This window comes from Asterias rubens, chromosome 1, assembly GCF_902459465.1.
Source record: "Asterias rubens chromosome 1, eAstRub1.3, whole genome shotgun sequence".
In the NCBI taxonomy this organism is placed as follows: Eukaryota; Metazoa; Echinodermata; class Asteroidea; order Forcipulatida; family Asteriidae; genus Asterias; species Asterias rubens.
The window spans coordinates 16,290,625-16,306,930 of record NC_047062.1 but is presented as its reverse complement, the minus strand read 5'-3'; the positions used below and the strand labels follow the sequence as shown (position 1 = coordinate 16,306,930).

General features: G+C 37.3%; 2 protein-coding genes across 2 annotated transcripts; one reads left to right on the top strand and one right to left on the bottom strand.

The window, feature by feature from the left end:
- Positions 1-2,027: 2,027 nt before the first annotated feature.
- Positions 2,028-9,784, bottom strand: LOC117306554 (serine/threonine-protein kinase Nek2-like). Its single transcript, XM_033791082.1, has 8 exons — positions 9,574-9,784; positions 8,165-8,382; positions 7,154-7,391; positions 6,348-6,430; positions 5,986-6,112; positions 5,327-5,628; positions 5,113-5,192; positions 2,028-3,693 (listed from the first exon to the last, which is right to left on the bottom strand). Exons 1-8 carry the CDS (start codon positions 9,667-9,669, stop codon positions 3,443-3,445), a joined length of 1,395 nt encoding a protein of 464 aa, XP_033646973.1. The 5' UTR covers positions 9,670-9,784; the 3' UTR covers positions 2,028-3,442.
- A 433-nt stretch (positions 9,785-10,217) lies between these two features.
- On the top strand, positions 10,218-16,280 carry LOC117288530 (ataxin-3-like). Its single transcript, XM_033769427.1, has 8 exons — positions 10,218-10,278; positions 11,137-11,185; positions 12,066-12,181; positions 12,583-12,713; positions 13,079-13,233; positions 13,976-14,296; positions 15,171-15,246; positions 15,728-16,280. Exons 1-8 carry the CDS (start codon positions 10,255-10,257, stop codon positions 16,050-16,052), a joined length of 1,197 nt encoding a protein of 398 aa, XP_033625318.1. The 5' UTR covers positions 10,218-10,254; the 3' UTR covers positions 16,053-16,280.
- Positions 16,281-16,306: the final 26 nt, after the last annotated feature.

Below are 16,306 nucleotides of genomic sequence, written 5' to 3'. Positions count from 1 at the left end.
GTGATTTTGGACCTTTTGTAAAACATTATTATTGATATGGGAATTTCTGTGTTTTTATTAATTGTATTAATCATTAATAATTAAAGAATCCATAATTAATACAAACATATTTCTTTAAAGCCATTATTTTATACACTTTCGGTAAACAGTATTGTCCAAGTCCCACACTTCGTGTATATCACAACTTTATAAAATAAACATATGAAAATTTAGGAAAAGTTTCCGTATGGCGCCACCACTTTTTCATTCGATATGAAATAATATAGTATCTTATTTACCTCAATGAGATATCCCTTTTTGTAAAAATGAGTGAACAAGTGGTGGCGCCATACGGAAAGTTATCCAAAATTTATGCTCAATCGGTCATCGGAGTCGGCAGAAAATAACGGGAAAACCCACCCTCGTTTCTGCGCGTTTCGCCGTGTCATGACATGTGTTTACTATAAATCCGTAATTCTCGATATCGAGAATTGATATTGTTTTAGTGTTTTCTCAAGTAAAGCATTTCATGGAACAACCTTTTAAGAGAAGTCTTTCACCATTACCTTCTGTAAACCCTGTAAATTATTTGTAAATCTATGAACTTTGTTTTTTTTCTGTACCGAAAGTGTATAATGGCTTTAAATGAATGAGTATGAATGAATATGAGGTTCATTTCGCACGCACGCTATCGTCTCCACGAACCTTGCCAAATCATTCAAATTTCAATCAATTGACATGTAAAAAATTCCAACTCAAATATTTTTGCTCCCAACCCAAGTTCCCATTTGAACCTGGATCTCACCAAAATTAGGGTTAGGCTCGATTATTGAAATTGTATTTGTTCTTGTTTTCCATGATATTTGCTGAGTGCTGAGCTCTGCGTGGGTCCAGAAAATCCATTTCGCAAAACAAGAGTGCAAGAAACGATCAATTTGTTAACAAACCATAGGAAAGAAGTTGTCAACTTTTTCAACATTTAAAGGAACCCAACATTTGCACCATCAATCAGTCACTGAATTAGGGAATAACAGTGCGAGGACCCAGTCTTCACTGCGTGGTATGACCGGGTTGGTGGCTGGTGCTGTTAACGAACTGAGCCACCAACCAAGGTTACGACGTTACTTTGGAAACAATAAACCAACAACAAAACTCTTATCACATCCGCCATACCTCAAAAAGGCTTATGTTAGTAAGCAGGGCTCAGAATTAATAATTGGGCCACATGCCCGAGTCTAGTGTTTTTAGCATTGGGCCAGTAAACTTATGACCGGGCGAGTTCGTTGGTCTTGTGTCTGAAGAAAGACATTATCTCATCTTTAGTTATACATGTATATAATTCTGTAATCATTCTTTTCAATAAAGTTGTCCTGTGTGCAATAAGTCAATTCTGCAAAATTGTGTTTTTTCTCATTGATGCACACTGGAAGGCAATTTTAATATTTTTAACGTGATGTTTATAATAAATTGAATTGGATTGAATCTCTTGCAAAAAAAGTTGGAAGCTGCTGTTTATAGGCAATAAAGAAAAACAGATCATAAATCTAATTGATGCGCATGAGAACACATATTTTTATTTTAATCCCTTTGGAAAATGTTGGGTTTTTGATTAAACTGTTTTTCTTCTTATTTTTTGTTACCAGTTACGGAGAGTTTCAAGTGAACAATGGTTCTTCAACTTGTTGCGAAGTACTGGTGGGTGTCGGTAATGCCAACAGCTTTAATGGTTGGTATGTACATTGACAGAAGAGAGACACGGAGGCTGAGTGGATGGAAGAATAGAACGCAATTGTACAAACGGGAGCTGAAGGCAGGAGAGGACCCATGGAAAGCATATTAACTATTGAGACTATTGACTGAGCAAGAGTTAACGATGTTGAGATCCTAGTAAAAATTCTGAATATGACCGGGTGCAAGTCCTTTGGTCCGCAGTAACTGTCATGGGGTTCATTCGACCATGGAGCCATGAATCCACAAGCCTTACATCTATTTTATGGACCCACTCAAGATTTGTTTGACGTGAACCAACATTGATGCTAGTTTTTTCCGTCACAATGGAACATTGACATGAAGTGATCACCACATCAACTCTGACACTAAAGCAATGGATTCCAGTGCCCTGCGGAGGAAGTGCCACAAATACTTCATGACTGTTTTGTTATTTCATTTGCTGTATGGGCTCAATGGGATGTTAATTTTTTACAAATGAAGGGGATGTTACGGCATAAAAATAATTGGATTTGAGACACAACTGTGGTTTTTAAAAACATAACGGTGTACCAGATTGCATCTACAAGATCTACGTCCTCCAACTATCGAAGTACATGCTAGCAAAATGTACAGTGCTATCAATTGTTAGAAAAACATAAACAACAAAATTCAAACACACGGGACACCGTAAAATCTCAGTTTGTGTTTAGAGCGATATTATTTACAAATCTTTTATTTGTAAAATGTATAGAGTTGTAGGTGTGCATTAAAACAAGTTTAAAAACAAAAACTTTTCAAATCAAAGTTAAACACTATTTAATGCAACAAGATGCAGCAGAAAGAACCCATTATCAAAACAAGGGACAGAATAACACTACATGTAGTTCTCGTCTGATGACTCTTTTTGCACTTTAATAAACCATGTCTGTATTGAAAATGGAAATCAATAACTTCCAAGAATCCAATGTGACATTTAAATGAATTTTTTCCCACAAAAACTGTTGAAATAGTTAAGATACAATGATAATTTATTTGCTGTGCTATCAACAGTTATGGAGCAAAAGACAAAGTTTGTCCTTCTTACAAAGAATTTATTGGACTGTTCAACCAAGAGTGGCCCCGTAGATTATCAGTAACATTTTGAAGTTCTTTTTATGATGCAAAACAATTTATTAAAGCAAACCTGAGCAGATTTGCATGTTAGCACATTTCAGTTGTATTGTGTTAAAATAAAGTTGGAGTTTCTAAGTTCTTAAATTTGACCTTGAAATGGCAATAAAGGCAGTGATTGGTGGTAAAAAACCTTAGTTATGTGCAGTTGTAAAAATTTAGTACAAACTCATTGATTTATTTTAAGATTATGTCTTCTATGTACACAATAATTTTCTCAGAAATTAATAAGGATCAAATTTGTACACTGTATTCACAACCTTAATAGTAAATGTACAACTTTGGTGTATTTACATTATTGTTTTTTTAATAAATAGAAATGGTCTTTAAAAATGGTCACTCAACACACAAATCAAAGCTGAAAACACATCACCCCATCTGACTAAAAAGTGCAGCTTATGATTGGACTTTCAGAAGCCTTCAATAAAAATCAAGCTATTCCTCTATTTCTATCTCTCTTGGTTTTTTACAAAAGCTACCCCAAGGAAGATTGGTCAGCAGAGCTGTGTCGAGAAGCGGAAAAACTCAACCCCAAAAGCTACCCCAAGGAAGATTGGTCGGCTGTGTCCAGAAGCGGAATTACTCAACGCATCATGTTCATTAAAAGTTTGCTCTTATACTTTGCTGTCTGTTCCTCTTTCTGTAATGCCAGGCTCCTCATCTTGGCCTTATACAATCTATCCTTCAGTTGGGCTGTCTTCCCTACTTCACGCTTCTCTGTTCTAAGGTTAGGGTCTGTGACCTTCCTCGGTGGTATGTTCTCTTTTCCAGGGGCAAGAGGAGCAAAGTGGACCCTCTTAGGGGTGGTGCCAGGGTGGATTTCGTCATGGAAGTCTAAGAGATGAAAATGTAAAAAGGTTGGTTAATCTCTTACTAAGTCGCTGCAAATTTTGGATATGTACATGTTGTATCTTGTATCATGAAATCTTTCATAGCCGCAAAGATAACCCGACTGTAATCAATGAAGCAAGTGGTTCTCTAAGGAAGGTATCCAGAAATAAACATTTGTTAACTACCTAATTAAAGTTTCAAAAAAAATTCAGGCGGGGGAAAATAAATGTCTTCTCATGTGTCTATTATGATTATGATATTGGTATTAGGGTAACTTTTAAAGAAGAAATCTTTGCTGTATCTTTCTGTTCCAACATGCAACAAGCCTATCTTTAAAAAAAAGATGACGAAAGAGCACTTTAAACTTTTCCTGAAATGCATTTATTTGTACAGAAATAATTTTTCTGACAATACATTTAAAATTGTCAAAAACAATTTACCAACGGATTCTTTCAATTGCTGAACCGTGTTAAATATAATTAAATCTGATCACAGTTGGAGGAATGACATTTATTTTTTGTTATAAGTGGATTTTATCAAACATGTGTACAACAAAGTTAACAAGGTTTTTCTCGCATTACAATATAAACAAATTGGTTCCATGGGAATTTTGAATGGATCAGCAATAATTTGGCACATTTAAATGAACATACTTATTTTCCTGGTACAAAAATAGTGTTAAATACTCTTCTAATATATATATTAAGATTTACTATAACTAATATTTCATAAAGATTTTGGGTTAAATTTACCAAATAAATAAATAATAAACAAATGGCTGCACTTTTATCAAAAATGATGGTTTTGCATAGTCGGTATTGCAATACACGTACATGATTTTTACAGACAACATCACACAAATGTACCAACCAGTTACTTGACTAGAGTTACTTTTACTAACAAAGGCCATATTTTTGGTCTGTTTGAACAAGTATTAAACAAAATATAAAGTATCTTACAACCTTTAAAAGGAGTGATTTTTACTTATTTTTTCAAATCAATTATTTGATATCGATTTGAGCAAATTAGTTAAAAGAAAAATACAAACAATTTTTGTATTACCCCTACAGTACTTTTTGTTTACTATCTAGCACATGTACTCCAATTTTTTTTAAATTATATTTGTCTCCATCATGATTCAATAATATGGAATGTTGATCACTATATTCTGACATCCCTATGTTTTGATAACCCTATCTATGTTCCGAACACTAGGGTTGTCGGAATATAGGGTTGTAACTGTATGGAGTCTACATACACAAATATGCAAAACTAACAGACAACCCTTGATCAAAAAACGTTATGGAGCTACCGGAGGTTTGTGACACACCGGAGGGATGGGTTTTCTCCATTTCCGCAACTCCTCATGAGCCATGGATGAATAATCGGGGACAGTCAACTGACGGACACCCGAACATTTACCTTTCTCTGTGCGCAGCTCCTTCACTCTATCGTTAAGATTCAGTCTTGTCAACTGGTACTGGCTGAGCATCGTCTCCGCCCTGAGGTAGAAAAACAAACAGATCTTCATTTTGGTGGATTTCAGCACCGAGAATTCATTGTCATCTCCTGCAATGTAGCAAGACAATGCAAGCGCTTTCTGTATCGCACCCAAGTTGAAAAGTAAAGTGCCAACCTTGTCAGTTTTTCGTCAGCCAGTTTCTCCCTGGTAGCCATCCTCTTATCCCTGTTGTCCAGCATCCTGGATCTCTCCTCGAGGTGGTCCTCTCTCCGTCTCAAGTACTCTTCTCTCTTCTTCAAGGCTTCCTCGCGTTTCTTCATCGCTTCTTCTCGTTTTTCAACAGCCTCGAGTAGCTCCTGTGTTTTCTTTGAAGAATTATCACCGGACTGGCTCGGCTGAGGCTCTTTCTTTGGAACACATTGCACTACAATTCTTGGATGTTTCAGGATGTCATCAATAGATGGTCTCAGAACGGCCTAGCAATATTGTAAACAAACAAATTCATAAATGCCATTATATTTTTACAAGTTTATGAGAGAATTTCCTTCATTAAAAACATGCTATTCCCTGGAACCTAATTTTATGCAATTAAAATGTGAACATTTTGGCCCAATTTTATAGAGGCTGATAATCTTATTCTGGTAAGCATAAATTTGTTGGGCTTATATGCTCTTTGTGCAGAAGCAGCATTATGAAATTGGGTCCTAGTGCAGGCTTCATATTGTTTACATCGCTACCTTTCTCATTAAATAACTTTTTGCATACCCAATCCGTTGAAACTTGATACAGAGTAATGCGACGGCAAGAGGATGATTATGCAATTTAATACTCACATTAGTTTTCAGCATTTTTGAGATGAGCTCGTTGAGTTCTGATGAGTATTGAGATGGCAATGGACGGAATTTGCCTTCCTTGATCTTGAGTGCCAAGTTCTGCTGGTTGATGGCTGTAAATGGCGGGCTGAAAATATGATGGACAAAATCTATTAGTTTGAAACTCACTTGCTAGATGCAAAAGGTGCGACACAAAAACAAATTGTAGGTTTCAATGAATTTGTATGAGCAAGTACCAACATTTCTAAACAACAAAAAGACAAGCACTTTTGACATTACTTTGGTTAATCTGACATTGTTTTACGGCAATCACTACAAACAAATATCGCACAAAAAACACTTAAACTTCTATTTGAACTCACCTCAATGAACAAAGCTCATATATAAGGCAACCAAGTGACCACATGTCAGACTTTTCATTGTAGGAACAATGGTTCATTTGCTCCTGAAAAAAAAAAACAATTTAGAAAATTGAGGAAGTAAAATTATGGCATGAAAGTAAACTGCAACACGACTTGGGATGTCTCAAATAACATTTCGTAGTAGTATTTGAATTGAAAGCTGATTATTGAAATCTTGTTTGTACACAAACTATATCAAAAGGTCTTGATTATTTAAAAGAAACAATATCATCTTGTGTGATTTGTCAATGTGGCCATAGTGATGTGATTGATGGATTGATGGTTTAAAATCAACCTTAGCACTTTGTGAAATCCAAGACCTATTCATAATGAATAAATAAGGCAAGCTAGGTCATAGCATTAATTAATTACATTGCAGACCAATCAATCACTTCACCTTAGTAGAAACTCAACTGGTCTATCAAATGCACCGACAAGGATCTTTCTGCATCATGCCACAAACTAAAGGCAAGATTTAGCAATTCACATCTAAATGGTGGCATCGTCCATATGTTGTCATGGGAATTCAATGAGCCAGATTTTTAGGTGCGCATTAGTAGTTGTGATTGTTGAGGGGGGGGGGGGGGAGCTTAGTGGATTAGGCTAATTAAAAAAGTCTTGTCTCAATATTGAACTGTTTTCAATCGCTGCATCAAAATAGGACTAATGCAAGACCTTCAAAACTGAAGACTTGAGTTACAACTGTTGGGAGCCTCCCATTTTCAGAGTGTTAAGAATTGTTATTCCAAACCAAAGAGGAGACTTACAGGTGACATGTAGTATGGTGTCCCAACAAATGTCTTGGCAAAGCTTGTGTCATGTTGAAGTACCCTGGCCAGGCCAAAATCGCCGAGTTTGACATTGTGAGTTGTGTCCAGGAAGACGTTGGCAGGTTTAAGATCACGATGAAGGACAGCACTCCCTTTAACCCGCTGTTGACATTCGTGCAGAGCCAATGTGATCTGGCGAAGGATCTTCCAGGCGAAGTCTTCTTCCAGGTATTTCCTGTGGAAATGACAATCAATAATGAGCTTTTACTTTAACTTGTAGTTTGGTAAAACTTGTATTGAGTTGGAAGTGAACATCAAGAACTCTGAGCACTATGTTGGCAACACTTTTTACTGAAGATGGTACCTTGACAGGGATAAAGGCAGAAACCACTCTTACAAGCAGGATGGTTTCAGTAAAGATACCTAGCATTGCACACGGTGCCATAACTACCAGACTGACTACTAGAACGCATTTGAGCAGGTGTGTACACACAGCATTTATGTCATTCACACATTCAGTGGGTCAAAGGCGTATCCAATACATGCCGCCACTGACCAGTATGTTCAAAAGGCTGGTATGTCAATATGTGGCATTATACATGCTCAGTGGGCCAGGATGCCTGTTGAATCAATGATAACTATTCAATTCAATCAAATCAACATCTATTTCCATATTGGTGAAAAAGGGAGAATAATTAACAAAGTACAATTATTTAAGTCAAGAACAGGTCAAGAAAATAATTAGTGAAAATGAGATGAAAAAATATAATGTAATGGATACTGAGCGAACCAATATGAGGGCATTTGATTGCTATTACTCTGAAAAAATCAAGCTGTAAATACTTAAAACTCTGCCACGTGCCACCACCGGTCAGTTTAAGTAAACTGGTGCCAAGCTGGACACGTGTAATGTACAGAGTTGGATTAGATGCGCAACATTATGTACCCTAAGACTTGGGAGAAACGTGGAGGAAGAATTTCAGCAAGGAAGTTGTTTTAATAAAGTACCTGTCTCTTCTGCATCGTGAGATGAGACTTCCCAGGTCCCCACCTTCACAGTATTCCATAATGATATAGATAGTGGTAGAGTTCCGATCAACGATGCGGTCGTAGTAGCGGACAATGAACTCATGGCGAAGCTCTCGGAGTAGATTCACCTCAGAAACCAGCATCTGTTTCTCCGTTTCCGACATGCTGCCATAGTCGATCTCCTTCCAGGCTAGGATCTGTGTGGTACATTACGTGTACATGTATAGAAACAAGTGGATGTTAATCAAAACAGGCCTGCTTCCTTGCTAATGCAAACAAAAAAGTGCTTTAAATTATTGCTTGCTTCAAACAAATTGTATACTTTTGGTACTTTGGTGAATCCCAACATGTATACAAATGGCAAAACCATCACATTTTTGGCAAGTCAGTCAGTTGTCTTTGCTTTACTTTAGAATGCCGGTTTACCTGTCATGTTACTACCAAATTAAACTTTAAATATAAACAATAACATAATTTATTATTAAATAGGCCTATCTCTAGGGTTTACTAAAATTATTAGCTAGTTTAGAATTGCAACTTTTAATCATAACCATACATCTACAATCCTCCTGAATGGTTAAAGGAATACGTTGCCTTGGATCGGACCAGTTGGTCTATAAAAAGCGTTTGTAACCGTTTGTTATAAAATGCATATGGTTGGAAAGATGTTTTAAAAGTAGAATATAATGATCCACACAATTATCACTGAAAATTGCACGGTTTTCCTTTTACGTCGCAAACTAACACGGTCAGCCATTTATGGGAGTCAACAATGTTAGACTCCCATAAATGGCTGACTGTGTTAGTCTGCAAGGTAAAAAGAAAACCACGCAATTTCCAGGCATATTTGTGTAGATTATTGTATTTTACTTTTACAACATCTTTCTACCCATATGCATTTTATAACAAACGGTTACAGAACACTTTTCAAAGACCAACTCGACCGATCCAAGGCAACGTGCTCCTTTAAATTAAAAGAATATCACAACTATTTCAGAATGGGCCTATATCAGGATAGATCAGCACTTATCCTCTACTTAAACAATTTAGTCCTAGTTTTGCGATGATCGTAACACTAACAGAACCCTCCATCCTCCCGACGGTCGCAACTTAACCAAAGTTCAAACATTACATAGTGTAGTCCGAACCCTTTTCTCCTTTCAATTTTTAATGGAATTGCGGAAAAGTTTCCGTATGGCGCCACCACTTTTTCATTCGAAATAAAATAATATAGTATCTAATTTACCTGATTGATATATCCCTTTTCGTAAAAATGAGTGAAAAAGTGGTGCCGCCATACGGAAAGTTATCCTCACCTCTCGTCCTTCGACGACTCGAGAAATGAAAACGGAAAATATAATTAGAAATGCAAAAAAGAAAACACAAACCTTTCCATCATTTTTTCTTCTAATCTTCTTGCATTTCCCATACGAACCCGATCCTATGGTGCAGATTACTTCGTAATCACTGATTTTAGTCGGCATTTTGAAGGAGCTTCCACGGTCTACAGCAAACAGACTTTATTCTTACTTGTCACAAATTACCACTGAAAGAATACGACGAAGAACAAGCCAAACTATGCGTGGCATGCACACACGAAGGAGCATAGCCTATGTTTAGTTCGAATATACCCCCAACAACAGAGCTTTTCATTGGTCCGCTATTATCAAAAGCGTAATCTCATTGGTTTAGGATTACGGTCAGGGGTTAGAAATTAAATGACACTTGCTTGTCTGGAGTCCTTTTCACACATACTATTTGCATAACAATCGGGGTCGCAAAAAGCCCACGCCAGGGGCTAGACTATTCCATTTAATTTGAAGGGAGAAAATATCCAAGCATTTGGCAATGCATTGTTTGTTTTATCATTTATTTAAAAAATAACTCATTTGTTTATTTTTGTTATATTTTGAGCAATTTTTTATAAATTCAAAACATTACAGTTACTTATTAATTGATCTTTATTTATCTTATATGTACTCAAATACTTGCAACTTACCTGTCACTTAATCATCAAGTCCACCAGGATAAATCTAAATAAATCACATGAGGGCGTCTTCCAGATCAACATGGATGCAATTTTTCATGAACGAGTGAGTAAAAATGCAATATAATTTTTACTTTCTATTTCCGTGTATGTTTGAGACATATCACTAAATTACTTAAGAAAGTATAAGCAGTGACTGAAAGATTAATTTACCTTATTTGATTTCCATACAACGTTCTACTCTAAACTGAACGACTGAACTGAGTCGATTCAGTGGGAAAAGGTTTCGTTTGTTTTTGTTTGTTTGTGTGTGGTGGTGCAGTGTGGGGATTGATGAAAACAAAAATAACACCACAGATGCGAGCCCCTGGCCGGTGAGCCCCTGTGGTGTTATTTTAGAAATGTTAAATGATCTGAATCACATGTCGTTGACAACATGTTAAAGGCGGTGGACACTATTGGTAATTGTCAAAGACTAGCCTTAACAGTTGGTGCATCTCAACATATGCATAAAATAACAAACCTGTGAAAATTTGAGCTCAATCGGTCATCAAAGTTGCGAGATAATAATGAAAGAAGAAAACACCCTTGCACACAAAGTTGTGTGCGTTTAACTTGAGGTCTCAAAATCAAATTCGTGGAAAATTACTTCTTTCTCCAAAACTGTGGCACTTCAGAGGGAGCTGTTTCTCACAATGTTTTATACCACCAACCTCTCCCCCATTACTTGTCACCAAGAAAGGTTTTATGCTAATAATTATTTTGAGTAACTACAAATAGTGTCCACTGCCTTTAAAAAGTCCTCCTGTTTCAAGCCACCTATTCCTGACCTGACTCGATCTTGTGTACCAACAAATAAAAAGTTTTTTTTTTATTTAAAGCTTAAAACTAAAAACTACCTCCTGAGTCCATGGTATAACTGTCCTGAATCTATTGTTATTGTGTCATTGTTTGTTTTCCACAGCAAGAGGGCTCACTCTGTGCCCAGCACTGCCTGAACTCACTTCTTCAAGGTCAGTATTGTTGATATCAGGTCACATCCGAAGGACGTCGTTCTATACTTCAGCGCATGATGACGCACAAATGTAGCAGTAGCTGTAGCAGCTAATTCACACATGGCCTCATCATCACATAAAACAAAAATTTACGTGAATAAATTACTATTATCAAAACACAAATGGATGACATTGCCTGTAAAAACACATCACCATTAATTAGCTTAACATTAATTTCAAAAGACAAAGCAACATTTATATATTAGTGATTGCCATAACTGGCCAGGCAGGGATTTAAACCAAGTTTATGTCAAGAACTGAAATCGGTCACTGTCAAGGTTTTTTTTTAGACAAGTATTGTTCTTGTTATTTAGTTAAAGGGAAGGTACACGTTTGGTAATTACTAAAAACAAATATTAACTTAAGAACTGACTTGGTAACGAGCATTGGAGAGCTGTTGATAGCATAAAACATTGTGAGAAACGGCTCCCTCTGAAGTAGCGTAGATTTTGAGAAAAATGTAATTTCTCACTAAAATAATAAAAGACTTCTAGCCAGAAGTCTTTTATTCCTATCTGAAAGCACACAAATTCGTCCAACAAGGGTATTTTTTCTCTCATAATTTTCTCGCAACTTCGATGACCAATTTAGCTCAATGTTTCATGCTTGTTACTTTATGTTTATGTTGGGACACACCAAGTGAGTCTGTGACAATTACCAAATGTGTACCTTCCCTTTAATGTCATTTAATTTATTGTAACATAAACTGCACATGTCACTACTGCATTGAGATTAAGTTTTCAAAGCTTGCCAGAGATTAATGAATGCAATACTAATGATTTAAAGAACAATTTGTTTAACTGACAGTTATGTGTATTGGCAACTTTATTGACCATAGGTCCTTATTTTAGTGCTGTGGACTTGGCAGACATCGGAAGGGATCTTGATGAAGCTGAGAGAGCAACCATGGCCGAAGGAGACATCAATTCTCCTGAATATCTCAGGTTTATCCAGGTAAAATTGTATGCTCACTGAAAGTTTTATTTTTCAATTCTTTTTTTTTTTCAATGGAGCTGAACATCAGGTCTCAATTTCATTAATTATTTCTCAAGTTGTTAATCCTACAGAGAGTGCTTAGCAAAGAAAAACTTTGCTTAGCAGAAACAGACCTTCCAGCCAAATTATCATGTATTGTTTTGTTTGAGACTGGTTCCCCACTACTTTTTGCTTAGCTGAAAATATTGCTAAGCACCATTTTCTGCTGAGCAAGGTTATGATATTTGGTCCATAGATGTTGACCTTTTTCATATAAGATGTTCATTACCCTTGAAACAATAGTCTAGCTCACTAAGAAGTAACATGCGGAAAAATTATCTCTAGAAGTACTTGGATTTTGTGTTTCATTCTTTCCGTAGCAACCGTCGAGCAACATGGATGACAGTGGATATTTCTCAATACAGGTCATCGGTCGAGCCATGAAAGTCTGGAGCCTAGACCTCCTCCCGTTTGGTAGTACAGAAGCAGTGGAGGCAAATATCCATCCAGAGTAAGTGTCGGCCATGCAAAGGTTTAAAGTATTTGAGGAAACCCAAGACAGTCATCTGTCTACAAGTTCGACGAAACAAAACAACAAAAGTTTGTCAAACTCATAGAGGATGAGATTCTTTAGTATTTGTTGTCTTGAAAAGCTGCCAAGTAATTCAAAAATGTCAAACAATCAATTGAATGATAATATTGTACATCAGCAGCGTGAGCATTAATATCTTGGTTTGTCCTTTTAAAGTGAAACTTTCCCAACAATGCAAGAAAAAATGGCATTCAGTGGATATGCTGATTCAAGCCATTGTCTAGTCATTTCAAGAGGCTGAAAGTGTTCCATTTTTCGTTGACATATCACAATTTTTTCCTCAGACGCGAGAAAGCTTTTATATGCAACTTCAAGGATCACTGGTTGACCATCAGGAAGATTGGCCGACAGTGGTTTAACCTCAACTCATTACTCACAGGCCCAGAGCTCATTTCAGATACATACCTTGCTATGTTTCTTATTCAACTACAAAAAGAAGGTTGGTTTGACCCCCAACTTCTTGAGGAAAGTTGGCGCTGAACTTTCCTAAGTTTCCACAAACAGATTAGGTTGATACATGTTGTCATTATAATTTTTCCCCATACACCGATGTGTGTTAAGCACTGTATACTCAATTACTGTAAAAAAAAATCCACATACATTTATTACTTAGTTTGGATTCAAACCCACAACATTTGCCATTCAGAAGCCTTATAGCAGATGCTTTACCACTAAACCCTCCATGTTGTCATGTCTATGGGGTTGGTTTGGCTGCCAAACTAGGGAGGGTTTTTTTGAGAATTCTGAGGTTGGTAGCTAATGGGTAAGGAGGTTTCTTCTCCATCAGTATCAATATTTTTTTTTCTGTGACATTATTAAGGGGTGAAGGTAGGCTCAGTGGTTTCTTTCCCTGCCTTGCACCTCTGTGGACCCTGGTTAGAATCCCGCCTCTGAATGGAGGGAGCATTGTATTTGGATTGGGTTTTCAGTCCTTACAATAAACCTTGATTATTGCGTGGGTTTTCCCCGTTCTTTGAGGTTCCCTCCCACATCTAAAGCTGTCTATTTCTTCTTGTGTCCTATTCATCCAGTCAACAACATTACTCACATTCAACAGACACAATAATTAGGATTAAACAACTTAACAACTATGAAAGAAACGAAGTAGCATAATTTTGTGCTTACAAGTGTAGTTGGTTGAAATGGAGCTTTTTGAAAATTTGTGTAATTTTTTGTGACAGGGTACTCATTGTTTGTAGTCAGAGGCTCGCTACCAGATAATGAAGCAGACCAGCTCCTCAATCTCATCCCAGTCATTCAGACGATAAAACCCCGCTTACTGTCCGACCTCGCCCAGCAACAAACAACAGCGTCAACCTCAACGTCAACGGGGGAATCTTCCTCGGGGAAGAGGTTGGTCAGTCTGGAGGATCTCCATAATGCACTGCAGGCAAGCCAGAGTTCGGAAGCCAGGGATACAGCAAGAGGGGAGAGACTGTGCGGTACCCTTAAGAGTGACAACAGTCGAGGTTTAGCTGATGCTATGAAACTAAGCATGCAAGGTATTAACTGACTCCGCCTCGCTACAGTGGGCAGCGCCGTATCGATACCTCTCGTCACTAACCCCTGGTAGGGATGTGCTAAAAAACAATGCTGATTGGCTCCCAAAAGTGATTGCTTTGCCCGTATGGTTGTTAAAAACTTTTGAGCACTTGCATGGTGCTTGTAGGATGCAGAGTACCCACGTGTAATGTTGCAAATATGTCACGAGATTCCTTTATAATGATTCATGCTTATACACAGTCACCTTAAACAGCATAGAGTTAGACATATCACAAGATCCATAGATGAATCATAATGAGAGGGGACCAGTTGCTCTTTTGCAGGCTAGTAGCCTGAGGCTACCATACTTGAGTGGGCACGTACACTGGATTGGCCAAAGGCTTTAGTAAAATTCTGACGGATTTTAATGAACCAATTCCAGGGGTTAATAAAATTGAGCCATGCTTCAAGACAGAAACCGTAATGTAATTTGTAGTTTTACTGTACTCGCTGCAAATGCCTGGTATAAATACTCATATGTGTGCCCTGCCATTGCAAGAACAAGCAAAATCAAGAACCAAAGAAAAATATTGTGAAACCATAAACCATCAGACAGTGATGAGAAATTTCAGACCTTTGTATGAATTTAGACTTTGTAAAGTCTGCATGATAAATAAAAAATGCTGTCATTTTATCATTAAGCTCCTTGGAACTAAACTGCAGGGCATCTCAAAAGGTAGATATGCCATCATTTCAATGTACCTCCTAAGATCTGGATCCAAGTTTCAGACTTTTTTTGTAAGCAGCGAATCTAACCCCATCAGACCTGACTAGACTTGTTATTGTAACTGCTTTGACTCATGGTTGTTGTTTGTGGATTCTTTTTCCATGAAGGAATGGGAGACCCTAGCGTAGATGACAAAGTAGATCCTGAAGACCTTCGGAGAAAAAGACAAGCATTCTTTGACAGGTAATTTATTAATTGATGAGCATATTGTTTGCTTTTGTTTGTCAATCTCATGTGGAAAAACTGGATTTTGTGAAACACTCGATACAGTTTTTTTGTATTTTATTGTTTTGTAGTACTTTTTTGTTGTATGAGATGAAATGTAAATAGGTATTCACACAGCACCTTTTTTTTAAGTTTCGTTTCAGACAAATTTCCACAATTGTGTTTCATAGAGCCATGTTTAAACACGAGTTAATGTACAGGCAGCCACTTCCAGGAAATCTCCATGCGAAGACAAAACATGAACGCGTGAATTACCACATAATTTTCTTGGGGATAGTAAGATACTAGTAGACAAATTTATCTTGTGCTGCCAAAGTGTTCCTTTTGCATGCGGTGCAGTTCATTGCCTTCAAGTTGCCTGTAAAAATCGCCCCGTGTGACAAGGCCTTTAGAAATGCTAGAAGATCTAATAAATCAAGACTGTTTTCTTTAACCACAGACAGCAGAATCAAGAGACTCAACCATCACAAGGCCAAGTTGACTCTCTTCCAAGTGAAGGGAACAATCCCCCCGCTGCCACACACCCACACAGCCAAGTCCAAGCCGGCCAGCCAGTGCTATCAGAACCCACTCCAGAGGAAACAAATCCTCAAGAACCAGGTGCAATCGGACATTCTCTCGAAACAAAACTCTTTGCAAATGATGATCAAATGACTGAGGAGGCGATGCTAGAGATAGCTATCCAGATGTCATTGGGCGGAACGCAGAAACTAAGTTCTGTCTCTGGAACAGAACTACAACCACAGCACGGGAATGGATCATGAGTCATGACTGTTTGTATACTATTTACATCTGCAATATAATGCAAACTGTTTGGCTTAGTGAACAGCAACTACATGTAGTTTAAAAAACCTAATCTTTTCAGTTTTCAGAGTTGGCCAATAAATAAGCTGTTTGCTTTCAGTTAAACAACATCAGTTAAAGACAGTGGACACTGTTGGTAATTGTCAAAGACCAGTCTTTCCATTTGGTGTATCTCAACATATGCATAAAATAACAAAGCTCTGAAAATTTGAGC